At 40.0% G+C, this 25862-nt stretch overlaps 3 protein-coding genes across 12 annotated transcripts in view; all 3 read left to right on the top strand.

Moving 5' to 3' along the window:
* The window catches only part of pde10a (phosphodiesterase 10A), a 67794-nt gene extending 55442 nt beyond the window's left edge, over positions 1-12352 (top strand). For 5 of the 7 annotated variants that reach the window (XM_084376033.1, XM_084376034.1, XM_084376036.1 and 2 more), the window contains 11 exons: positions 377-469; positions 670-856; positions 1786-1928; positions 2083-2166; positions 3137-3287; positions 3414-3569; positions 5048-5220; positions 5372-5483; positions 5669-5749; positions 7457-7545; positions 9882-12352. In XM_084376033.1, coding sequence (XP_084232159.1) covers positions 377-469; positions 670-856; positions 1786-1928; positions 2083-2166; positions 3137-3287; positions 3414-3569; positions 5048-5220; positions 5372-5483; positions 5669-5749; positions 7457-7545; positions 9882-9981 — 1369 coding nt within the window. In that variant the 3' untranslated portion in view covers positions 9982-12352. Of the gene's footprint in view, positions 1-376; positions 470-669; positions 857-1785; positions 1929-2082; positions 2167-3136; positions 3288-3413; positions 3570-5047; positions 5484-5668; positions 5750-7456; positions 7546-9881 lie in introns of those variants that run through there. The other 2 variants (XR_014624309.1, XM_084376038.1) reach the window with 2 other exon arrangements.
* Positions 12353-15787: 3435 nt separating this feature from the next.
* Positions 15788-20900, top strand: LOC311270984 (uncharacterized protein C6orf118-like). 3 transcript variants are annotated; one of them, XM_084376287.1, is made up of 10 exons: positions 15788-15887; positions 16387-16991; positions 17214-17288; positions 17982-18041; positions 18619-18734; positions 18826-18887; positions 19173-19351; positions 19490-19543; positions 19663-19724; positions 19830-20900. In XM_084376287.1, exons 2-10 carry the CDS (start codon positions 16389-16391, stop codon positions 19870-19872), a joined length of 1254 nt encoding a protein of 417 aa, XP_084232413.1. In that variant the 5' UTR covers positions 15788-15887; positions 16387-16388; the 3' UTR covers positions 19873-20900. The 3 variants fall into 3 exon arrangements, with proteins under 3 accessions (XP_084232413.1, XP_084232412.1, XP_084232414.1); XM_084376286.1 differs by having other exon boundaries at positions 17214-17336; XM_084376288.1 differs by having other exon boundaries at positions 17214-17336; positions 19490-19551.
* Positions 20901-21837: 937 nt separating this feature from the next.
* On the top strand, positions 21838-25368 carry pla2g12b (phospholipase A2, group XIIB). Of its 2 annotated transcripts, none has more exons than XM_084374980.1 (4): positions 21838-22625; positions 23156-23244; positions 23698-23863; positions 24005-25368. In XM_084374980.1, exons 1-4 carry the CDS (start codon positions 22049-22051, stop codon positions 24121-24123), a joined length of 951 nt encoding a protein of 316 aa, XP_084231106.1. In that variant the 5' UTR covers positions 21838-22048; the 3' UTR covers positions 24124-25368. The 2 variants fall into 2 exon arrangements, with proteins under 2 accessions (XP_084231106.1, XP_084231107.1); XM_084374981.1 differs by having other exon boundaries at positions 21840-22625; positions 23156-23232.
* Positions 25369-25862: the final 494 nt, after the last annotated feature.

Below are 25862 nucleotides of genomic sequence, written 5' to 3'. Positions count from 1 at the left end.
TTTTTTTTTCTCTACACATCCAAAAGTGTGTTCCCTGCACCTAGAAGACATTATTTGCAATAGTCTACAGTAAACACAGTCAACAGTAAAACAGCTGTCCAACGATAGAAATCAATAGAAGAACGAGGGATAAAATCAAACAACCTGCTGATTTTGTACCATTAATATTCAGAGTTACACTGGAACATAATCATCCTTCTCTCTGAGTAGAAATGGTTCATCTACGCACTCTTTGCGGTGTTAAATTGCATTTTTAAAATCAGGTTTTCACATTGATTTTCACATAATTGATTTTTGTAATGCAGATTTTCACCCATCAACCCAGCACAAACTGTCCTCTCCTCTCCTCTCCTCTCCTCTCCTCTCCTCTCCTCAGGTTTTCTATAGACAAGGGAATAGCTGGCCAAGTGGCTCGGACAGGGGAAGTCTTAAATATCCCAGATGCCTATGCAGACCCACGGTTCAACCGGTAATCTCCAACAGACCCTGTGATAAGCCATTTTTACTCACTATCCATTATGTATGATTATTCTCCTGTATTTAGGATAAAATCACTGAACACTCAAAAATGCTGCTCTTCTTATGTGTGCCTCACATTATAAACTTAAATGAACTCTGTGCTGAATATCAAAGCGATGTCTTATATTCTTCGTGTGTCTTCCTCAACAGGGAGGTGGACCTTAAAACCGGCTACACCACGCGGAACATCCTGTGCATGCCCATCGTGAGCAGGGGGACCGTTATAGGTGTGGTGCAGATGGTGAACAAGCTAAGCGGAAGTGCCTTCACTAAAACAGATGAGAACAACTTTAAGATGTTTGCTGTCTTTTGTGCTCTGGCCTTACACTGTGCAAACGTGAGTAAACTGAATTCAGTTGTTTAAAAAAAAAAACGACTAACTGATCCTCTCCAACAGCAGAAACCCTCTCTGTCTGTCTCTGTCTGTCTGCATGAGCCTGCTCTTTATCTTTTGCAGTGTAGGTAGATGACGCGAAACGATTATATAACACTTCATGGCCATGAGTGCTCGCTCCTGATTGGCTTATTTTCAGATAACTGCACCTTTGACGTAGTGGCCTCATCCTCGTCCTAAATTCCTACTTATAGCTGGAAGGCTTGTTTCAGCTGTTACTAGGCTGCAGGTTTCTCTATTTGTCAGAGTAGTAATTTCATTTTTCCTCCAAGGTTGACAAAGATAGTGCCAACAGCTTCTATTTAAAGTGTGCTTTGCTCCAAAATGTGAATTAAAGCTTATTTTCTGGCAGTGCATGGAATCAGGCTAACTCTGGGAGCTTGCATTGTGTGGTCTGTCTGCCTGTCTGTCTGTCTGTCAGAGCCTCTGCTCTCTGTGGGGCCTGACTCACCATCATCTCGTGCGACAAACTTACGCAGGAGCAGCGTCACAAAGTTGGTTTTAAAATTGATGAGGCGTGTTAATATTTTAAGACAGGCAGTCTGCATCCGTCCACTGACAGGATTTATGTTTCGCTGTAATTTATACCTCGCGTCTCTAGGAAACTCACTCAGGCCCGGCTCCTGATTTATGGTGATTTGTGGTGGAAGGTGTGAGGCTTGGCGCATGTACCTGCCTGCCTGGGACGGGGACAGGGATAAAAACCAGATGTGGAGACACTTTTTGGAGACACGCAGATAAAATATGATACGGGACCGTTGCAGATAACTTTGTCTGACCCTTATGGAAATTCCAACTGGGATTTCAACAGGAGATGGTGTAAGAGTGTCGACATTTTGAAGACTAACTCCTGCTCTGCGATTTCTCTGCAGATGTACCACAGGATCCGGCATTCTGAATGCATTTACAGAGTGACGATGGAAAAACTGTCTTATCACAGCATATGCACATCAGAAGAATGGAAGACCCTTACCCAGCTCAACCTCCCTGCACCCATTTATAAAGAGATCGAAATGTGAGTGCAGACTCAGTCACTAGTGTCCCTCAGTGTCGTTGATCTACAGCCATGTGTCTGTGGAAGGGACGATGACAGAGTCCAGACCTGGGCGAGTCCCCTCCTCTGTCCCTGTGTGCTGTACGTGCTAATTTAAGACTCTGCTCTCATCCAGGTTCCACTTTGACATTAATCCCTTTGAGGAGATCTGGCCTGCTGTCTTTATCTACATGGTTCATAACTCCTGTGGAAAGACCAGGTATGGTGTTGCTGTCGCTATCGCCATGACCATGTCAGTTCTTTATCAAAGCTCTTCATGATTCATAGTTAAAGGGTCATCGCAGAATTTTTAAACCCGGGCCCTGTATTTACACGTTTCGGTGTGTAAACGATTCACACTGAGCAAAAGTTTTGGAATCGGTCCAGTAGATCGCCTCAACTAGGACCGTCGAAGTTATGTTGAATAAAAGTGTTCTCACGGCCTTCAACGTCAAGTGTCCGACAACAATACAGAAACGACTCAGAGAAGCAAAACAAATAGCGAGCTTTAATAATAAGCTGATAGTCCAAAGTCCAAAACTCAAACAATTTTAAATCCAAAAGTCAAAATGCAAGGACAGAAGGTCGCCGTTAAAAAACACAGGAAGCAAGAAACTCCAAGAATTAAGAGGTCAAAAAAATTACAAAACTAAAAGGGTTCAAACCAAAGAAGCACGAGGTACACGAGGAACAGGACTGAGGCAGGGATACAGAACAGAAACAGACACATGACAACAACAGACAAACTGACAAAGAGCGAGAGAGAAACACAGGCTTAAATAGACAGGACTGATTAACAAATGAGACACAGGTGAACAGGAAAAAAGGCGGGAAAAGGACAAAGGGAGGACGTGAAAAGCAAAACATGACACAAGGATTAGACTTGGAAAATGCATAGCCATAGATTTTTTTCTCTCACTTGCCTCTCTTCCCATAATGTTATCCAGAATATATCTGTAAAATAACAACCTCAGTCTGGAGCAAAACAAGCACTTTTAGTGGATGTAGCTTTGACAGTCGCAGTTGCCCCAAAGGATTACGTTGCAGACATTGCAGGTGTGCAGCTACCGGCTGAGGTGATACCAGACTGATTCCAAAGCGTTTGATGAATATGGATCATCTACACACCCAAACATGTAAATATAGAGCCCAGGTTTAAAAATGTAACCGTCCTTTCTTTCTTTGTGTAGCTTTGAGCTGGAGAAGCTGTGTCGGTTCACCATGTCTGTACGGAAGAACTACCGGCGTGTGCCCTACCACAACTGGAAGCACGCAGTGACGGTGGCACACTGTATGTACGCCATCCTGCAGAAAACCACTGGGATTTTCACAGAGCTGGAGGTTTGCTACTCATTGGGTCTGGGTTTTACTGCTCGGAGACAAAAATGAATATAATTTAAAAGCAAGATTAACATCTGGGGGTCCTGTGTGACTTTTTTTTTCTTGTCTTCCCACTCTGGTTTACAGAAGAAGGGTCTGTTGATAGCCTGCCTGTGCCATGATCTGGACCACCGAGGGTACAGCAATACGTACCTGCAGAAGTTTGACCATCCGCTGGCTGCTCTGTACTCCACCTCCACCATGGAGCAACACCACTTCTCTCAGACCGTCTCCATCCTACAGGTAGAGCTCCACTATGCAGGACTTACTGTACAATTACATTTCTCTATTTAGTTATCATCTTTTAAATTCTGATGTTAAGTATAAATTCTGTACTATATCTCTTGGCGACTTGCCTAAGGACGATGGGCAAAAGAACCACAAACAAAGGGTTCACACGGTGCTGGAAATCCTTGTGAACACTCGAACCTGGGCCTTTAACAGGGGGTCCACAGAGTTACTGCAGGGGGAGGGCACCAAATGACTGGTTGATATTATTTTGAAAGTGTGTCTAAAATTACATATTAACATGAACCAAAACATTGCTGATGAGCAAGCTAACCTAACTGTACGCTAATTCATTGTGTTGCACCCATCCAACTAGTCAGCCAGTTATCTGTATTATTATTCCAAGTGTGAAGACATTGTTGTGAACCACAGTGGATTTTTTTATATAACTTATCGAGCAGGAGACTCTGACATACCCTCCACCTCAGAAACCAGCAGATTAATCAGAGGGTGAGGCTGATGAGCCTGACATTAGCTTTGCTACAACTGCTGCCAAATTCTTTATACATGGCACCACGGGCCGCCCTACACGTTATTGTAAACCCAGTTTAATATGCAACTGAATTGTATGCAATATATCTCTTTATTAGCTAGTAATAATAGTTATAATTTATTATAACTTTATATATAGCACCTTTCAAAAACAACTTTATAAAAGTACATGTAATAATAGCAAATAAGACCCTAAACGTAGGAACAAGATAAAAAGTTTAAAAATAACAAAAGATACGGTCAGCAAAGAAAAAGCTGCATGATAAAAGTGAGTTATAGGAAGAGATTTAAATATTGAGATTTGCCTGCCTGAGATCCCCAGACACGAAGTCCCACAGCTGCATAAGCCCGGTCACCTTTGATCACGAGTCGGACTTTGGAAGCATTCGTCTGCCAGAGGATCTCAAGCAGCGATCAGGCTCACAGGGAGTTAGTGACCCACAGATACAGTATTGGTAGGAGTCAGATAATCCGAGGCTTTGAAAACAAGCAGTCAAATCTTACAATCAATTCTAAAATTCACAGGTAAAAAACAAACAAACGAAACAATCAGTGAAGGGGTTCTATAATTTGATTGTGGTGTTTTCAAGTTTGGAAAGGATAAAAAATCCTGGATTCAATGGGTATATAATTTTACCAACAGTTTTGTTTATCCTGTGTAAGAGAAGCTGCACATACTGTAAACACTGTCCTCTTATATAAATGCATGCATCCTGTAACAGTTGATTTACTTAAATCAACACGTAAATTCATTAAACAACACACAATGCATTGAAAGGATCATACTGTAGTTCTGAGTGCCCTCTTGTGTAATGTCCAGGATCTGCTGGCAGGGCATGGACCCTGATGAACGTGAGATTACAACCTGTTGTAGTCTAGCTGAGCTGAACGCCTCATAAGTGGAGCTTTTGCTTTTTTATTGATCTCTTTGTTTCTCATAGCTGGAAGGGCACAATATTTTCTCCAACCTGAATTCCAGCGAGTACGAGCAGGTGTTGGAGATCATCCGGAAGGCCATCATCGCCACGGACCTCGCCCTGTACTTCAACAACCACCAGCAGCTGACGGAGCTGTTGGGCTCGCAGGCGCTGGACTTAAACAACCACTCACACAGGTCAGGTCACGACGATTCGCACCGGTGCACAGGTCAGGTCAGGATCATACCCGGGTCTCGTAGCAGCACACAGAGAAACTCGGACCTGGCGCACATAAACGGCACATTGAGTTTCTCCACTCGGCTATAACGAGGCTTTGCTCCCCTCCAGGGACCGTGTGATTGGTCTGATGATGACAGCATGTGACCTGTGTTCTGTTACCAAGAAATGGCAAATCACACGACTGACCGCCAACGACATCTATGCTGAGTTCTGGGCCGAGGTACAGTGAGATTCTGCTACAGTTGTAGTGTCACGATCGTGCCTCCTAAAACAGTCAGACCTTTGTTAGCGCTTGTAAATGCTCAGTATTTTTTTGAGGCACAAAATGGTGTCGTGTGGTGGTCAGAAGGATTGCCACAGTATGCAAAAATAAAAGGAAACTTGTATTTTCTTGTTCCTCCACAGGGAGATGAGATGAAGAAGATTGGGATGCAGCCGATCCCGATGATGGACAGAGACAAGAAGGACGAGGTTCCCCAAGGCCAAGTAAGACCAACACTTTGACTTATGTCTTTAAATGTTCTTACTTTCTACCAGTGATGGAGGAACTATTCAAGTACTAATACCAAACCCTTGAAAAAGTTACTTAAATATGTGTAATCAAATATATATTATATATTTATTATATATAATATATAAGTATAAAGATAAAACTGCTCAAAGCAGAAAAATCTCCCCTGTGACTTTTATTATATATAATATTATTAGATTATTACAAGCAGGATTTTTCTGTTGTAGTTGGTGGAGGTGGAGCTTGTTAAGAATGATTTTGTATTGGACTGCAACTAATGATATTTTTTTCATTACTGATTCATCTGCTGATTGTTTTTTCTCCATCAATCAGTCGATTGTTTGCTTTGTAAAAATTAGGAAAATACTGCTGTCACATTTACCTCAAATTAAACTCATTCACAGTGTTCTGCCTAACCAACTGTCCAAACCACAAAATTATAAAAAAAATTATATTAAAATGATCAAAAAGCAACACATTTTCACGTTTGTGAAGCTGAAACCATGACATGTTTCTGTATGAAAAATGACTTAAAAATTATCAAAATTGTTGCGAATTAATTTGCTGTCAGTCTACGAGTTGATGAATCGGCTGTACTTCTATAAACTGTTGGGTTGTTCAATTTTTAACAATAAAAAATGTGTACATTTTATTTATAAACCCTTCATATGTTTGTGTGTAGAAATCTTGATTTGTAAAGTAACAAGTAATTAAATCTGCCAGATAAAGCTAGTAAACAGAAAAGTACAATATTTCCATCGGAGATGCAGTGAAGAAGTAAAAAGGGGCAGGAAATGAAAACACTCTAGAGTACTTGAGTAAATGTACTTAGTTACTTGTTCACCACTGCTCTCTACGTCAGATTCTGAAGATGTAGAATAACTAAAAAAGGGACGCCAGTACATCCTGCTTGATTAAATAACTAATAATAAATAAAAGATCCAAGTCTGCACAGACCTTTAAACAAATACTCTTCATCAATTACTTCATTTATATTAAAGTTATAATAGTATAACAATATGATACAACAGCAACCAACATTTTTTTGAAATAGTAATACAGGTAAAACCCATGTTAGAAGATACTTCCTTCAGTGTCAAGCCCTCACACACTCACAGTCCAGACAGGTGTTTTCACTCACTTCACTTCAAGGCTGTGTGGGTGGATGTTGATTGACAGCTTCTTCACTCTCTGGTTAGTTTAGTTGTTCTCCTTTGACTGGAGCTCTAACCAACCAGACAAATTGAAAAGACCTGTGTGGGTGTGCAGGGCCCTCACAGTAACTCAGTTAATATACAGGATGTGCATTTTACAGTGACACAGTTTACAAGTCACCAAATACTTGATGCCTGAATTAGTTCTAAAGTTGTATTAGTTTATTGTTAAGTCTGTGTGTGCAGGACATACATACATGTCAAACCTCAAATAAGGAGGATAAGGATTTTTGTTGACCCATCAAAACAAAACCAATTTTTTTTTTTTTTCTGAAAATGTTAATTTTCATAGGGCTACCGTTCTATAAACCCCCACAAACACCCCTCTTTAACACATCACAGACCACAGAGGAAGTTAAAATCTTTAGATGTGTGTTGCATTTCCTTTCTGACTCTTCTCACGCTGTTTCTAAAAATCTGCTCCTCCTGCCTACTCACCTCTGTTTGTTTTTTTTGTCGTTTCTTCAGGTGGGATTCTACAATGCCGTCGCGATTCCATGTTACACGACACTATCGGAGCTCTTCCCTCCATCCAATCCTCTTCTAAAAGCCTGCAAGTGAGTATCCAAAGCTGCAGTTTAAAAGTCTAGGGAAACGTCTCGTCTCTCACTGTGTGTTTTGACAAAAAGCCAAGCAAAAGACAGTTTGTAAGTTGTAATTGTAAGTATTTTGATTTCAACTTTTTATTATGAAACATAAAATAACCAAAGAGTTCCCTCATGCAGTACTGTCAAGGTGATTCCACATCTGATATGGTCAATAAACGCATTGAGTGCAGCTTGCGACAAGTGATGCGTGTGTTCGCCTCATCCAGCCAGGCAAATAAGATTAGAAGTGATAAGGAGTGTGCGTGTGTGAGCGTGTGTGTATATGCACACATTCCATTCGTTCCACTTAAAATACAAACAAAACACACATGCAACTGTCCTGATGCTGGATTAAGCAAACTTGTGATGTAATTTACTGCAAACATAATCAGAGGGACACATTTCAATGCAGCACACAATTCACAAACAAGAAACGGCTGTTCTTCCTAACGCGTGCGAAATTGCGCGTTTGTAAGCGTGCATGTCGCATTCAATAAGAGTATTTATGTGTGTAATTTCTGCTTGTCCAACGGGATCACACTGCACATTTGCCTGCCCTTCCGGGGTAATTCTCTGTTTTTTTAAACGTCGTGACCTTGATCTGTGGGGAATGCAAACAAAGTGAGCAGTGTAATATTTAAGCCCCGGCTGTACGTCAGCACCGGGCTCTGGGTGGGCAGCAGGCCTAGACCCCGCGGAGCCCGGCTGCTTGTTGTGGGATCAGCCACAGACGTGTAAACTGCATCAGGCCCGGCTAATTGAATGGAATGGCAGCAAAGGGCAGCACTTTGTGCACTCGTATGTCAGGCTTGATTATAGCACAGAGGAGAGCTTACATTCATGACAACGAGAAGTGATGGGAGAGCTTCCACAAAAAATTATTTTAGTTGTTTATTACACTTGGGTTTGGTCTAATGCAGCTGTTGTTTGGTCGGTTGTTGCGCTTCTCTCTCCAGATCTCTTCAAAAACCATAATTTGACCTCCTGGTCACTTGGTATTCGGATTTTTCTGGCTCAACATCACTGCTACAGTTGCATAATTACAGCCATCTCACTTAAAGGCCGTCTGCAGCAGTAGTATGTCCATATTATTTTTAACATCAGATGCACACCCTTGTGGCAGCAGAGTGTTACAATGTTGTGTGCTAACCAGCCGGCCACATCAGTAGCTACTGTGCAGCAGTGGATAAGTAACAAACACATATCCGATAACAGCTTGATTTAATCAATTCAAAAGACAATTATTAGCCTAACATGATTACCATTTATTTTCCTTGATTTTATGCATTCTATGTTTGCTATTTTTTAACTTTATATTATTTTCCATCTTATGCAATACATTCTGTTTTCTGTTTTGTCTTCTCTTTACTTTTATTATCAAATTGGTTTATACTTATTCTTATTTTTCAATAATTATGGCATTCTTCCCTTGTTTTTATGCATCTTTATTCAAGCCCGACAGATTTTTTTGGGGCCGATGCAAATACCAAAATTAGGAAGTAAAAAATTCTGATGTATCAGCTGATCGGCACACATTTTTTGCAATAATCCCTCAAATGTTGTTTTCAGACACTTGTTTAACAATGAAGTTTACCATCTTAACTTCACTGAGATTTTGATTATTTTGTAAATTACCCCAAGCATCTTTTTTGTATTATAATCTCTAAAAAACAAAGTTTTCATATGATTGAATATCGGATATATACATACTGTATATGCCAATTGCCAAAACCGATATATATATGTGACAGACCAATATGGGATTATAATATTGGTTAAGCAATATATAGTTTGGGCTCTAATCTTTATTTTATTTTACCATAATTATCAAGTGGGCATCATTTTCCATTTTATGTTACATAATTTAAAATACAAAAATACAATTTTGAGGTACTTTACATCAGTATTTCCATTTTCTGCTACTTTATACCAGTCCACAACATTTATTTGATAAGTTTAGCTACTGATTACTAGAAGATTTTGGTAGTGTTGACATGTAACCAATCATATTATTAGTTGAGACCACAGAGTGGTGACTACAGACAGAGAAAGAATGCTGCACCAGTGTATGCACCAATGTATTTTTTTAATGGCAATCACAGATACCAATGCTAAAAATAGCGTCTATCGCTTAGTCACAGTGTGATTTTGTTTGGAGTAACTGTCATAGATAGTTTTGTTCTGTTATTGATGAAGTTGATTAAATGACGTCTGCACACTAAGAAATGAAATGTCTGCATTAGTAGTACAGCCTTAATTGTTAAAATCTGATTGTTGGATCTGATGGCGGTGCTTTGTGTTTGCAGGGAGAATCTGGGCCAGTGGGAGAAGATATCGCGAGGAGAGGTGGAGGACATCGTGCCCAGCAGGCCTTGTGATTCAGGCCCCGTCAAGGTGGACAACTGACTACCAAAGGGTTTGCTGGCCCACCAAAGGAATACAACCTGAATCCTGCCACGGACCTGGTACTCTGTAGGGGGGAGGAACCCGCATCCTGTGTGAGCAGGAGACGGGTCAGCTGAAGGCGACATGACTTTGAAAACACACAGTTACCTCATTGGGTGACGGAGGTGTCAACACTGACGGTTTCACCGATCCCAGAGACTGACTGACCGCCGATGGGGAGGGACTTCAACCCATCACCCTACATCCACTCAGCTTGGGAATTCATTTGGTAGAATGGACTGTGGTTGTTTAATTTTAGCTGTTTTATGATTTTTTTTTATTATTATTATTATTATTATTATTATTATTATTATTTGAGCTGATTCTTTTATGGTCTTGTATTTGCAGAGGCCTTACTCTGAACCTTTCACAGGCTAGAATATGTGAAATCTTGTTGTCGGTTCAGGCTTTTCTTCGTTTGTTTGTTTTTTAATGGTACTGTTTGCCTTCTGTGGTAGGTTTATCGTACGCGCACTACTTCAGCAAGGTATTCCCAGAGACAGAAGGAATGTGTAGAGCAGATGTATGGTGTATTGCCGCCTCACTGAGAAGGTGGATGTCAGAATGTTTTTTTTATTACTTTTTGAGCAAAAATCCTTTGCAGTACTTGAATAAAGATATACAGCCTATTCTAGGTGGAGATGGCAGAAATCCCCCTGCAGCATATTCCACTAAACGTGGATGAACTGTGACGAGAGGAGTTAGATAATGTCGACACTTGTGAACACAGTCACAAGAGAGTCATGATGTTTCTCCCTGAAGTGGACCCCACAGCACTGCCCCCAGCCCCCACCTGGCATTTAGGAACCTGCTGCATCCACATCGACAACTTCCCTCTGACTAACAGGATCAGATCAAGATGCACAAATAGCATCCGTGAAGCCAGGACTGCATACAATCCAATTTCCACTCTTAAAACAATTTTCACGCCACTATCGCATCATGACTTATTTTACACTACAATCTGGTTCCTTCTCATTAAACAGTAATCATTTCTATGAATAAAACGCAAGTAAAATGAGGATACTGCACAAGTTGGATGAGAGTCCCGGCGAATTAAAATATTTGTTTGTTTGCAGTGCCACAACAACCTTTTTCCACGTGGCCTACCTTACGTAAGGTCCAGACAGCACCCTCATTTATCCCACATGGTTAAGGCGCGAAGTATAAACAGTGAAGGCTGGAGTAAGTGACACATTTATGACACTGAACACATCACGCTGCAGCTCGACAGAAGTCTCATCAGCTTCATATTTCCCTACATTAAGCTAAAGTGCACGACACGTCTATCTCTGGGATTGCAACTCGAGAATGTTGGTTGACTTTTCGGAGGCGTGTAACAGAAGTTCTCCCCCTCACGTCCACGACCCGTCGAAGGAAGTAAGTCCTCCTCCTTCACGCTGACGGGGGTACATCTGGACTCCAAATGAGTTTCCGAGATCTTCCAAAAGACAAACGTTTTGTCTGAAACTGTCATTCCAGTGGACGTCGTCCCTCCAAGACTGAAATTACTGCTCAAATAATTTGTTTTTACGGCTGGTACTGTGGCCCCCAGTGGTGTGAATGTACATTTTGATGAATGTTTTTGTTTGATTGCAGATCCTCGGTGGTGGCAGTTTTTGGTTTTTTTTCTTTCCATGTTGTGCTCTGTCTTACTTTTCAGAACTGCTTCCAGTAAGCTTCAACCAAGAGCAACAATTAGCATGCACCTAAACTGAAGTTTATATATAATTTTGCATATACAGTAATAGGTGTATACTGTGTACAATCTAGGAATTAGTTTGTACAGACTGAGATGTATGCTCTGATGGTGCTAAACTGAACGGCAGTCGTGCACTTTCTGACTGGGTGTGTACACTGTGTGTGAGTTTGTCTGTGTGTGTATGTGTGTGCGTGTGTGAGTGTGTGAGTGTATGTATGTGAGAGAGAGAGCGAAAGCTTCTGACTGTCTCTTTACCCCCTCCAACCCCACCTGAGAACATGGTTAAGTCCATAACACTGCACTGTCCCTTCTACTTTTCAGCACCAGTTATATCCCATCGTCTGCACTATGTTTAGCTTATGATCTTTATCATTATTATTATTATTATTGATGATATTATTATTATTATTGCTATTATTACTATTGTTATTTTCTTAATTAGAGTTAAATTTAAATTAACTTATATTTTTTATACAAAGAAAAATAATGTTGGCCTTTTTGTTTTGTACAAAGTTAAAATAAACAAAACGGTCTCGACATGTTACTGTTACCCAGAATAATTGCGGAATGTCTCAACTGTAAATGTAAGAGCAGTAGCCCAAATGACTTTTATTAAATACTTGAAAATCACACATCTGTGACTGATCATTCTTTGTTCTGTGTTCGAAGTACCTGTTTATTTGCATTTATTTTACTGTTGATATTATTTTATTAATACTCCTACAGAGTCAGTGACAGTGCCTGACTCCTGATTCGTCGGCATGTTATCACACTTTGTCAGGTTCATTTGTGAAATTACCCCAGAGATAAATCAGAGTCAATTCTTTAGGCATCTTTATTTGAAAGTCAAAATATAAATAAACAATAATACTTTCAATAGTGAGAATATCTTCTCTTAATTTCTTGTTAAACTAAGAGGGCAGTTACATCACACCACCACATTTTTACAATAATATAAAGCCATTTAAGAAATGTGTAACATGACTTGCCACATTTTAGCAGTGGTGGAATATGATAAAGTACATTTACTAAATATACTTGTATTTAATTTGAGTATTTCCATTTTCTGCCATTTTATACTTCCACTCCACTACATTTTGGAAGCAAATATTATACTTTTTACTTCACTACATTTATTTGAAAACAATACTTAATTTGCCAGTTCATTATTTATATAAAATAGAAGTCAACAAATAAATTATGTAGGCATTATTATAGATTAAAGTAACATCATGTAGAAATGTTGTGCGATCTGGCGCCCCCCACAGTTTCTGAGTGAAACACCACTGTGGTAAATATAAATCCCAGGTCTGTAACAGTTTGTCAGACATAATGTAGGTGCTACTCCAAACAAAACTCATGATGTCATAACAACGCTGTGTTGAACACTTGTTGAAGTAAACATGTATGTAACGCTGTGATCCTACCCTCTCACTGAAGTTACATAGTGCAGAAACAAGTTGTATTTTGCTTTTAGTATTTCAAGCATATTTTAATGCTACTACTTTTGTACTTTAACCTAAGCTAGATTTTGAACGCAGTGTAATTTTACACTGTTGCTCTATAATGTCTCTGGAATCACCACAGTTTCTTGTTGATTAACTCTTTAACATTAATGATCCATTCCTTACTCTTTTGCCTTTTGAACCATGCATGCTGTCAACTTATACCATGATATGATCAACAGAAATACAGTGGAAAAGATTATGAGGATTTTATCAGAAATCACTGAATTTAAAGATTTCCAATAGTCGGCATGCCTTAAAATTAAACAGTGTATATGGAGGATATTGTTTTCTGTGAATATAGAATATCATCAATGAAAATGAAGGTTTTAACCCCCTTTATGAATCTTACATGGTAGCATAGCTCATCTACAAATATCTGCTTGATGGAGTTGCAGTTTTGTATTTAAATCCAATAGCAGTGAAACTACTGAGATGATTGTTTTGTAAAGTAGTTGCATTTCATAACTTTGAAAATTCTTGAATTACCCATAAATCATCAAGTAATCTCTGGCATTTATCAATTTGCCTTGGCTCTATGGTTTCTACAAAAAACAATCACTGACCTTCTAAAATTAGATATTATCTTTGTTATGTAAGGCATAAATCTGGGAATGAACTTTAGTATTTCCATTACACTGTCATCAGCAGATGCATCCTCAAACTTCTGGGAAGCAAACTTCTGAGAGCTTAATCCTTCATCTTCCACTGCATTACTTTATTAAACATGGTTAGATCAAATATCAATGGAGGACACAAGGATGCAAATAAACACAAACTCAATTGTATGGCCCTCTTTGTTTCAATGAAGCATAACATGTCACACAGCCTCTCCCCTCATGCTCAGCTTTGCCATCTGGGTGCTTTCATATTCTGGCCATTTGAGCCCCGAGGCCGAGTTTTACTCTCCATCTCCTCTCTCTCCCTCTCATGCTCTGTAGACTACACTCACTCACTGTTGTGTATTTCCTTGTAAACTTAACCCAATTATTGTGAATAATCAGATTTAGATAATAGTTTGATTTAAGCATGTGCAGGAGTTTTGCAGTGACCAGATTTCCAAGAATAACTCATATACAATATATATTTGTCTGTTAATTATAGGATTCAGTCAGGCCACAGGAAACCTTTGGCTGTCACAGGATGAAAACACATTATGGAAATGTGGAGAATTTGTTGGAGTCAATTATTTTTCAGAAGAATCAATTTGATTTGTAACTCACTAGGTTGATTGTGATCAGCAGCAACAATGATGAGTTTGCTGACTTTCAGAGTGGTTCTGCAATCAAAATAAATATATCAATAAATAATGTAGTGTGATAGTGTAATATTAGTCGAGTAGTAAGTAGTAATGACATACATGACTAAGATGAAGCCTGATGAGTGATGCACTGTGTTTCAGTCTCACAACAAATCCTAAGTTACATAACCCCCAACCTGAGAGTACCCACACATCTTCTCTGTCCTGATGACTAAGACAAACTTTTTTCTATTTTTTGATGATTCTGCCTTTGTCTTATCTGTACTGACAGTTTGCAAGAAAAAAACATTTATGTAAAAGTAAATTACATAAGGTATACTAAGGGTCAACTGATTATCAGCCTGGCCTATCATTAGCTCTAATATTCAGCATTTTTCCTGTTCTGTGAATCAGTGTTTTTATGTGATTGCTGAAAAAATAAATTAATTTTAAAATGTGCTACTTTGGCTCTGATGCAGTATGCATTCTGCAAAGTAACTAGTAACTAAAGTAACAAAAAAATGTAGTGGAGTAAAATGTCCATTATCTACGGAAGCCCTAAAGGGCCATGCATTCATACATTTTATTTCCTCCATTTTCCCGAGATAACGGGATAATTTTTCTCGAGCTCTCGAGTTAACGAAACGTTGTTTTCCCGAGATAACGATATAATTAATTCGAGATCTTGAGAAAATGACTGTGATATGATAGGCCTGAGATTTTGGAGACGCCCGGGACCTCGTAGCTGGTCAGCTATGTTAGATAACGACCACATCAGGCTCACTTAGATTGCACCGCCGATATAGCTGAGGCCTTGCTAACCGTCTTTTTAAATTATGCAAACTAATGTGTATATTATCTGTAATAGCAAGGCATAATGCTATTTCAGCCTGTGTCAGGCCTTGATTGAAAATATATGCGACATGGTGATCGATATGCTCCTGCTACAGTGAATGATGTTTCCTGCATTGATTTAATATACTACACTATCGTTTTGTTTTCTCAAGATCTCGAGTAAATGATCCCGTTATCTCGGGAAAACGGCAGTTGTTATTTCGAGATAATAACTCGAGATCTCGAGAAAACAAATGACATTAACTCGTTATCACGGGAAAACAGAGGAAATAAAATGTATGAATGAATGGCCCTTCAGGGCTTCCGCAATTATGGTTATCTTTCTATAAACATGGACCCGAACTTTGTCTCTGCACTGTGGCCTACACGTCACCCTTTGCTCCCTCGCCTTGTACAGATGGGACTTAGCGCCTCGTATCTCACGGGTCCGATTATTATCAGGACTCTGAACGCAACGCAAGCATACGCGCCACGGTCTCCCTGGCAACCGAGCAAAGAGCAGGCTGTTGTGTCCGTGAAGAAAAAAGTTTGTTTTGTGTCGTGATTATCACAAATTATCAGACAGGTGAGGTTATTAGTCAGCTTATTTAGCTTTTCCGTATGTCTGAATTACCGACATGCTTCAGCTACTTATTAATTATATATTAAAGCCATGTAAAAGCAAAAATACAAAGAACTGTTGCCTCTTTGCTAGGTGTCTCACGGCTGTGTGGTTAGCTACAGCTAATTAGTTTAGCTAATAAACATAACTTAGTTTGCCCACTGTCTGGATTTAAAAAGTTAACCTTCCCGTCAGTTTGTTGTCACAAATGTGTGTTTCTCGGACAGCTCATTCTTATTCAGACACAAAATTCCTGAGTTCATTGTTATTCACCTAATGCATGCCATCATTCATTGATGTACTTTGTCAAAATTCGCTATACAGTGTAACTAAATGCAGTTTATAGAAATTAAATCTCACATTTGGTTCAATGTATTTAATGGAAACATCACAGTTCTGGTGAGGTCAGTGCCCTTTGTGTGTTTTAACAACCTTCACTATATTGTGTTTTGTGCCTTCATAGCCATGTCCAGCGGCTGTAATCCCAAGTGTTTTAGGAGTGACATCCACAGACTGCTGCTGGCTGCTGAAGCTGGTCAGAAGGCTGACGTCCAGGCCTACTCCTCAGGTCATCTGGGGCCCCACAGCCTGAGCCAGACTCAGCCTCACAGGGAGAAAATGTCATCTTTCTGGAGAACATCTCAGAGCGATGAAGAAACCCCAAACCCTCTGACACTCCAGCACATAAAAGCACTGACCTTTGTAAAGAAGAAAGAAATGAAGCGGTCAAGCATGCCTTCAGCAGAGCCTGACGTCTCCAGGTCAAGACAAGATCAGGCTTCTGATCACCCACCACATGCAGATAGAAGAGAAGAATTAAGTCTCTCAAAGATAGTAAACTGTTCCTCAAACTCCTTGCCGGTTCAGCTGCTAGATATTTCCCAGAAAAAGTCTTCATCTGATCCAGAGGGGAAACAGAGGTTTTGCTCAAGCTACTCTGACCAGGAAGGTCTGAATAATAAAGGCCAGCTAAAGACGAAACAACGGTTTGGAAGACAAGTCATAGCCGAGCAAGACCTCTGGGCTGGAATAAATGTTGCTGAAATGCATGAGAGGAAACTACAAAAGGTGAGAATGGTCGCACAAACCATGAAATCACATATCTAGATTTGTAATTGCACTTTTTTTTATTTCAGGCTTTCTAACAGGTTTGTTTTTCATGAAATTGCAATTGTAAATTGCCCTCTCAACACTCTGGCAGAAGGTGCATGAAAAAAGACACGCACCGACTCTTACGCACATCTGAACTTGCTAACGCTGTGTGTGCGTGTGTGTTCCTGTCGTCCTCAGGAGCTGAAGAAGCTGTCAGCGCAAAGTTGGCCCAGCAGAGACCGCCTTGTGGTGTTCAGTGACGTCTTTGATGATGTATGTGAAGGCTCGCCAGTATTTGGACGCATCCTGAGGGAAATTAAGGTTTTTCCATTTCCTCTGTACCCACTAGCACATTTTTAGCATGTGCCGTCAGTCGTATTAGAGCTAAGAGAGAGTGTAGTCCCTGGTGTAGCAAGCGGAAGTAGAGCAACGACTGGAACCTGGTCTTGATGCGCCAGGAAGCAGGTCAAGTCTCTTTTTTGCACACAATGGCTTTGCTCACACTGCTTTGTATATACGTGTTTGTGTATTTTGCACATAAACAAAACTGAAATTAAATCAAACTGATCATTGCTTGACATTCATTTATTATATGAGTAGACAGTGAGGTTATCAAACAGCAGAAATCTTGGTATTTTTTGACAACATTAAACTACAGCAGTGAGTTTGTTTCATTATCCTTTCATGAGGACACAAACACACTTTGTGCATGTAATTAATCTTTTTTTTTTTTCTAAATGTCACAGTAGCTTGGATTTGTTTTGCTTTTTGATAAGATTTTTCAAACACAAGATCTGTACAGTACTCTGTCATGTCCATGAGGCTGTGCTGATTAAAATAAAGCCATGTGACAAGCCCATGAGCGGTAAATTGTACATGATCATGTTTACACTTTCAGTAAAGTTTTGATTTAACATAAAAAAAACTTCCAAACTAGTGAAGTAATGTTTTATTTTTTTCTTCCAGACAGATTATGACTTGTACGTCAACCACCTGATGGCTTCCCAATCGTCTCTACCTGACACGGTAAAGCACACTGTCCATAATATACGTATTCATGATGTAAACAGGAAGAAGACCTGAGACAATGGGACTTTCTGGCCTCTTGTCAAAAACATTGATTCCATTCTGTGGATTGATTGACAGCAAACTAACTTATTGGCAAAAAAAAGTTTGTGGAAATTACTTTTCATGCTTTTTAAAGTTGAAAGACTTCTACGAGAAGAAAATAGTGCTTGTAACTTACAAAATCTAACAAAACTGCACCTATAGTTTGGTCAAAAGCAAGTCTTGTCATAGAGCCTTGTCAGTCATTTTCATACATACATATCCATTAGATACTAAACTCAGGACTGCTGGCATTGGGATCTTTTTTCAATGGAAAAAGTATAACCTTATGTTAGAATATGTTTATGGGGCCCAGAGAGTTGCACATTACAGACATTTAAACTGCTCCACTTGAGAAGATTGAGCCTCAAAAAGTTTTGCAACAGTCAGAGGAGAAGAAGCTTTGCTCTCGAGCATCTTTTGCATTGGTGGCAAACCAGGCAAGTCTTTATATCTTTCTGTTGTTGTTGTTGTTGTTGTTGTTGTTGTGTCACAGAATACTTCATTCGTTCTTGGCAGCGGCAAAGTAAGGGATATGGAGTTGGAGGATGCAGAAAAAGAGGTTTGCAGGCTGGAAGAGGAGGCGAGAAGAGCTATAGAGGAGAATAAACGGTACTTTGAGGATCTGTACAGCAAAACAAAGCATACTTGAACTGTAAAGTCTTTTTAATTTCAGCAACGCTGTTCTTTTTTTTAACCCCAGAGTTCGAAATGAATTACAGAACGTTCCAGCAATCAAAGGCCCAGAGGACAGTTACATGAAGAGTGAGTCTTAAGACTTCATCTGTTGTATCTGATCACTGGTAAACCACATCCAAGCATTTGCTGTATATTACCCTGCATGGCAACAGCACATGCTAACTTTTAAATCTGATGTGGACAGACTGAACAAATAAGCACTTTGTCATGACAAGAGGCATAAGGAGACTTTTGTAGTTTCAGCGAGGCAGCTGCAGCCTTATAGAGCCTGCAGGAGTGTGTGTGAACAAGTACAGATATATCACTCGGCACTACAGTGCATTCATGCTCAGCCTTTCTATGTTTGGACAGATATATCTCTGTCAGAGTTACCGGACAGTGCCGTTGGCTGCTCTGACAGCATCCAGTTCAAGAGGCTTCAGGTGTTGAACACGTGGAGGGAGATCCAACAGCTGGAGGAGGAGATTGGGGAGAAGCTGGTGTCCACTGCTACAACCACGGCCACAGAAAGGAGAATCAAAGACCTAAGGGTGCCGCGAGATAAACTCACTGACACTTAGACTATGACTTTTACATAACATCAAACATCAGTTGTGCCTCTGTGAGATTAAAGCAGGAAGAGTGGACGAGTGATTGCTGATAATGCCTTTTTTTCTGTTTGCTTGCAGTCGGAGATAATGAGACTGATAGCCTCAAATCACCGTCTGAAGACCACCAACAAGGCAAAGGAGTTAGACCTCTTTTCTACCATACCATCATTTTTAAAGCACTGCAGATTTTAAATGCATTTCCTGCTATGTGATAGTGGGTCTTGTTTTTTACTCTGTAATTTGTCCTCAAGGATCTGGAGAAGAAGATCAACATGGTGCTGAACAGAGAGAAAGCAAGCAAGGCCATAAGACGGTACATCTCATAATGCAAATACTGTATATGGGACACTTGACGAGGAGACTTGTGACTCCTTCTTAATCATGACTGCTTTCCTGTGTTTTTTTTTTTTGCCACTAGGATTTTGTGGGACGAAATACGCTGTCATCTGCAAACAGAGTGAACAACTTCATCAGCAAGTCAACGAAAGTATCAGCTCATGAGATGGACATTTCAAATTCAGATGGTGGATTCTAGAAAAAGTGCGATTTGCAATAAGATAAAGGATTAAGTATTTGAGAGAGTCTTCAAAAACCAGCAAGCAAATTATTCACAAGATTACCTTGTAGTTGTCATAGCCTTTCAGTTTAGTACATGTCAAAAATCTTTGTGCATAAATCTACCACCAGTGTCAGCAAGCAAACAATAACACAATGTAAAAATACACCATTACATGTCCTGGATTCAGTTTTAACTACTAGTACAGACGTGTTAAAGGTTCAATGTGTAAGAATCTTCCACCCGTCGAATCCATAGTCCAAACACATAGAGGGCAGCATATCACCTGCTGCTTATTGTATCTTCTGTTAGCTAATAACGTCAGTAAACAGTTATATCAATCTCATCAATCAATAGTATTTGTATAGTGCCAGTTCACAGTTTTAATTAGTAATATTAGCTGACTTTGCCTGGACTGGGACCTCAGAGCACGGAGGGGAGCACGGTGGTGTTGGTGTTGTTTAAAGTACAAAGTGGCAGGGGGCTAGCTGGTTAGCATGCTTACTTCAATAGACATTGGAAGACTTTGACATAAAATTATTTTTCACATTTTGTTAATAATCTTAGTACATTTTTGAATGTTTTAAACTAAAATTCTTACATATTGCACCTTTAACAGTAACATGTATTGAAGAATTAAAAGAGGAAGATCTCATTTTGCAGACTGGCCCTCTTATCTGTGTTTTTCTGTAATATATGCAGTATTTTATGATTGATATTGCTAGTAAGACATTTTAGCAGTGTTTCAATGTTATAAATGTTTGAGGTAAAGCTAAAACTAGCTGCTTTGTCCACTGTTGGATACATGAAAGACAGTCATGTATTTTGTAAGTAATATCATAATCACATATTAACTATTATTGTAGTGTTATTACACAACATGTACTATATCTGTAAAATCAATGCAGTGGAATAAAAAGTACAATATCTGAAGTGTGGTGAGGTAGAAGTTTAGAGAAGAAAAAAAGAAAAAACTCTTTTTACACATTTTTATTTAATACTTAACATACGTAAATCCAGCTTTGAGTGATTGTATTTAATTAGTTTGTTCTGCTGTTTGCTGCATAACTACCGCCACTCTCAAGCCTTAAATTATAAAAGTGCCTCGGGTGCGCATGTGGTGTTTCATTAAAGAGGACGTCAATTGACACTTCACATATGTTGTTTTAGTGGCCCAGGGCAGTCCAATTAGTATTTGTCAGTATGAACAACTTCTACCTTAAGGTTGAAATCGCATAAGTTGTGATGTATGTACCCCCTGGAGCTACTTGAATGTTAATGAATTGAAAAGAGAAGTGTGTCAAGGCGGGGGAAAAAAACCTTTTCCTGTACTTTGCTGTGCGTGAACGTGATATCTCAGAAGATGAAGAGGATAACAAGCCCCCTGTATGAGGCATAGGAAGAAAAACAGTAACTGAATAACATACGTCACAACTGGTGTCAGTAAAATAGACCTCTGTTGTTGGACTGGGTCACTATAGGACAAAAATATTGATGGCCTAATCATTTGGAGCACGTTACTGTTGAGACACCAGAGGGCAGCAGAGACATGCCAAATGAATAAGATAATGTTCGGTTTGTCTCTGCTGAGGTGTCAGTCTGTGACCTTTATCAAAACAGTGAAGATGGTTTGAAGTTTGTGATGTCTTGATAAAGGCCACAGCCTTTGAAATGCCAGCATTAGATGTTCAGAGTGTTAAAGTGAATACAAAGAGGATTTTTCCCTCTGGGCTCAAGTTCCACATGACTTTTGAGTCATTAAAATCCAATTATAGCTTTGTGAATTAAACTGATGAAATTACTCATCTGACGTGTTCAAGACTCACAGAGAATGAGAGGATTAGAGGAATTGTAGACACCTTCTTTGGATTGATATGGGGATGACCTTTGCCCCCAACATGACAGGCTGCCTTGCTGTCTGGTACAACCTAATCACAGGTCAAAGTCTGCCTTCCTGCTGGCAGAGCCTGTAGGAGCAGAGTGTGTTTTTATCCCTCACTCGCTTCACTCCTCTCACCTTGTTAACACCAACTCTCCTTCTGGGGAGCTTCCTCTGCTTGGATCGTTACCAGTTCAACACCATGCTGCTTCGGACTGTTGCCCTTCTCCTTCTCTGCGTGTCTGTGGGCATGTGTGCCACATTAGGCCACTACCAGGCTGAAGCAGAGGAGGAGGAGGCCCCTGCTGTTGCTGATGGTGCTGTGGAAGCTGCCTCTGTAGATGCAGCTGAAGAGGGTGGAGATGCTAAAGTGGCTGATTCACCTGCAGCTGATTCCCTCTTTGGTGACGATCTACCAGCTAAAATACCCGCAGTGGATGACCCAGCAGCTGACGACCCTCAGGTGGATGTCCCCGTGGCAGATGGTGCAACAGCCGAAGAGCCGGTGACAGACAGTGATAGGCCTGCTGGAGACACCCCTGCTGTGGAAGCTGTTACTGGTGAAGCTGTCACCCACGATCAGCCTTCTGAAGAGGAGGGGAATGAAATCAGACCAGTTCAGACAGGCCAGTCCCCGGACAGACCCTTGGCACGTGAAGATAACAGTTGGAGCCTCAACTCAATTAGAAGTGGTTTCCAGAGTGTGCACGGATACTTTGAGTCTCTGGTGGAGCTGGTGGGTGGGCAAGATGGTATGTGTCAATACCGCTGCAGATACGGTAAGAGTCAATCTCTTGAATCAAATAATGTTATGTAACTGAGGGCCATTAGTCTCTCAGTGTCCTCAGGGTTCTCGAGAGTTCAGTGTTAACTAGATAAAAATGTGTTTGAGCTGTTTTCAGAAAGACAAACATTTTTATCAGTGTACCTGGTTTACAATTAGCTTTTCAAATGATTATTATGTTCCAGTATTCCTCCTGCTTCTACAGTACTTATTTGCTCGGCAGACTAAATCAATCCCTCTATTTTTTTCTATCTCTATTTTGTGATCTAAGATAGTTCACTCAGCGCTCAGGCTGCTGATAATGAAAACACTGGTTATCAGTCTGAGAGGTGGATGTACTTACAGTTACACAATCAATACAGATGTTCTCAAACAGAAGTCACATCTTATCTCTGAGACGACACGCACCAAGAACAGAGATATACTTTGGTTCCTTGACTAGGAGGGCATGATGACGTTAGTTTCTTGACACGCCTTCACTTTCGTTCAAGAATTAAATGCAAATTCTCCGGGATTTTTTTTCAGGAGAACTTCCTCAACCCCGCCCCGGCTACCAGCCCTCAGAGCCCGACGGCTGCAGCTCCTCTCTGGTCGGATTCCAGGTGAATACTGCTGTAGGTGGCCTGTTCATAACACCAGCCCACAACTACATGGCTAAAGGGGAAGTTCAGCACAAAATCAAAAACACATATTTTTCCTTTTACCTGTAGTGCGATTTATCAATTTGGGTTGTTTTGCTGTGGGTTTTGGAGTCATCTGCCATCTCTTGAATGTAACGGAACATGATGTTTTTCAAATGCACATGTGTTTTGAGAACCAAAAGCTGGGTGCCATTGAGTTCCATTATATTCAAGAGAAAGCCGACATCTCTACGACTGATATCTTCAAAACTCAGCAACTCACGCCAAAATAATCTAGATGGATAAACAGCACTACAGGTGAGAAGAATATGTATTTTTAGTTTTGGGGTGAACGCTCCCCATACGCCCATACAGTAGAGCTAACAACAACCATAACAACTGATCCTGTTTTAGTAAACTGTTCTAACACGTTCTTTCATTTGACAGCTCGACATGGGGATCCCCGCCATGACGCAGTGCTGTAACCAGCTCGACGTGTGCTACGACACTTGTGGGACGAGCAAGTACGACTGTGACTCCAAGTTTCGCTCGTGTCTGCATGACATCTGCTCGGACCTTAACAAGAGTCTGGGCTTTGTGAACAAAGTACAAGGTGAGATATTTGTACATATTTGCTTCTCCCTTTCTCTCAGATGTACTGTGGAAACTGTGGTGTGAATATGACCACCAGAAGCAACTCATTTATTTGTTGCTCTGCCTCCCTCCTCTCTCTTTTTCTGTCTGCTCTCCTCAGCCTGTGAAACGATGGCCGACACTCTCTTCAACACAGTGTGGACTCTTGGTTGCAGGCCCTACATGAACAGCCAGAGGGCAGCGTGTGTCTGCGAGGGAGAGGAGAGGGATGAACTGTGACACACAACACTATGGACACCTGGGTGCTTTCACTGACAAACAACAGAGTCATGGACATTTCTACAGATTGTACTGTATATTTATAAGCGTTTCTGTCAAAGATGAGATACTTCACATGAGCCCTCTGAAGACTTTGAAGCTGGGAGTTAAAAACACTTAAATGGGCAATGCAGGTTTAATTCAGAGGCAGGACTAACAGGTATCTGAATTTGACTTTCAGAATCTCATTAATTGCTTATGCGTGTTGTACTCTCCGAACTCCATTTCATTTTTGGCCATTTTTTAGGCCTCTATGACTCCATCACCATAAATTAGTTTGGTGACTCCAAACAAAGTGCCTGATGTGAAGGATATTGCAGTTGGATTAATTTCCTCTAGATAGAAAGACACAAGATAATCACTATGGTGCTCCGCTTATCTGTTAATTCCGTTAATGCCATGTAAATGTAATGCATATTATAGCTACTACGATATTATTTGATGTAAGTTATTAGCCAGTTGTTTGTTATTTTTTGTGAGTAAGTGTGCGACTGATTGCAGTTTAACTGACATGACTAATTCTAGATTAATTGTCAGAGCGATGAAGCAGATGCATATTTTCCAGGCACGGCACCCTGGTGTCTCTTTTCCACCCCGCTGGAATGTGTGACGTGTTCCCCGCCATCGATTTCACTGAGCAAATGAATCATACTACATTTGTGGATGTTCCACATGTATTTTTCAAATCAGTGACGTGGTGTGAAATATTCACCCCTTTTTATAAGTCCACTAAATCTTTAAGCTGTAATCAAGGCAAAGAAATGCCTCAAAGTGTGACCTAGAAAAGCATCAGTCATGCTGTAGTTGTTACAAATGAACTGTGGCCCCTCTGAATGATTTCTAATAGAAATGTCATTCACTTTAATGTCAGTGAATTGTGCTGCCGGGCAAAGTGGCAAAGACACAAACTGGGATGTATTAAGCAGAATCTGAATGAGCTAGAGCTCTGTGACTGACACTGGAACTCACTGGAGTGAAGAAGAGAGGAGTGTATATATATATATGAATATGTACATATATATATATATATATATATATATATATATATATATATATATGTTCTGTCCATTTGCATGTATATGTGTACAACACAACAGACCGCTCTGTGTTTATCTGTTTGGTGTTTTAAATACCAAATAAACTGATACGGTCAGTTCATCTTTAATCTAAATGTTATTAAGTTTTTTTATCCAGTCTCTCATGGCATTTTTCTGGCTGTTTGTGTTAATGGCAGTGGTGGAAAGTAACTAAATACATTTACTCAAATACTGTACTTATGTACAATTTTGGGGTACTTGTTCTTTACTACTTTATATTCTACTCCACTATGATTCAGAGGCAAATATTGCACTTTAAGCTCCACCTCATTTAATTGTCGATTTAAGTTACCAATTGCTTTGCAGATTTAAATCAGTAATACAAAATATAATTTAAAAAATTAGGATGTAATATTATAGATTAAGATAAAACTTTATTGATCCCTGAGGGGAAAATCACAAGCTACCGAGCAGATAAACTATATATTAAAGTAGTTAGTAGCTGCAACATTAAAGCAACATCATGTGACGTTTTTACCTTAAAATAACAGCTTCAAAATCACGTTGATGGTACACTGTCTTACAATAGGGTGAATGGTGTCTCTGTCTCCGCCACTCTGCCCCCCATCACCTCACATTGTTGTGACGCAATGAGTTTTGTTT

The sequence above is a fragment of the Pagrus pagrus genome, assembly GCF_965226575.1.
Source record: "Pagrus pagrus genome assembly, chromosome: 15".
NCBI classification, from domain to species: domain Eukaryota; kingdom Metazoa; phylum Chordata; class Actinopteri; order Spariformes; family Sparidae; genus Pagrus; species Pagrus pagrus.
This window is presented reverse-complemented; position numbering and strand designations above follow the sequence as displayed.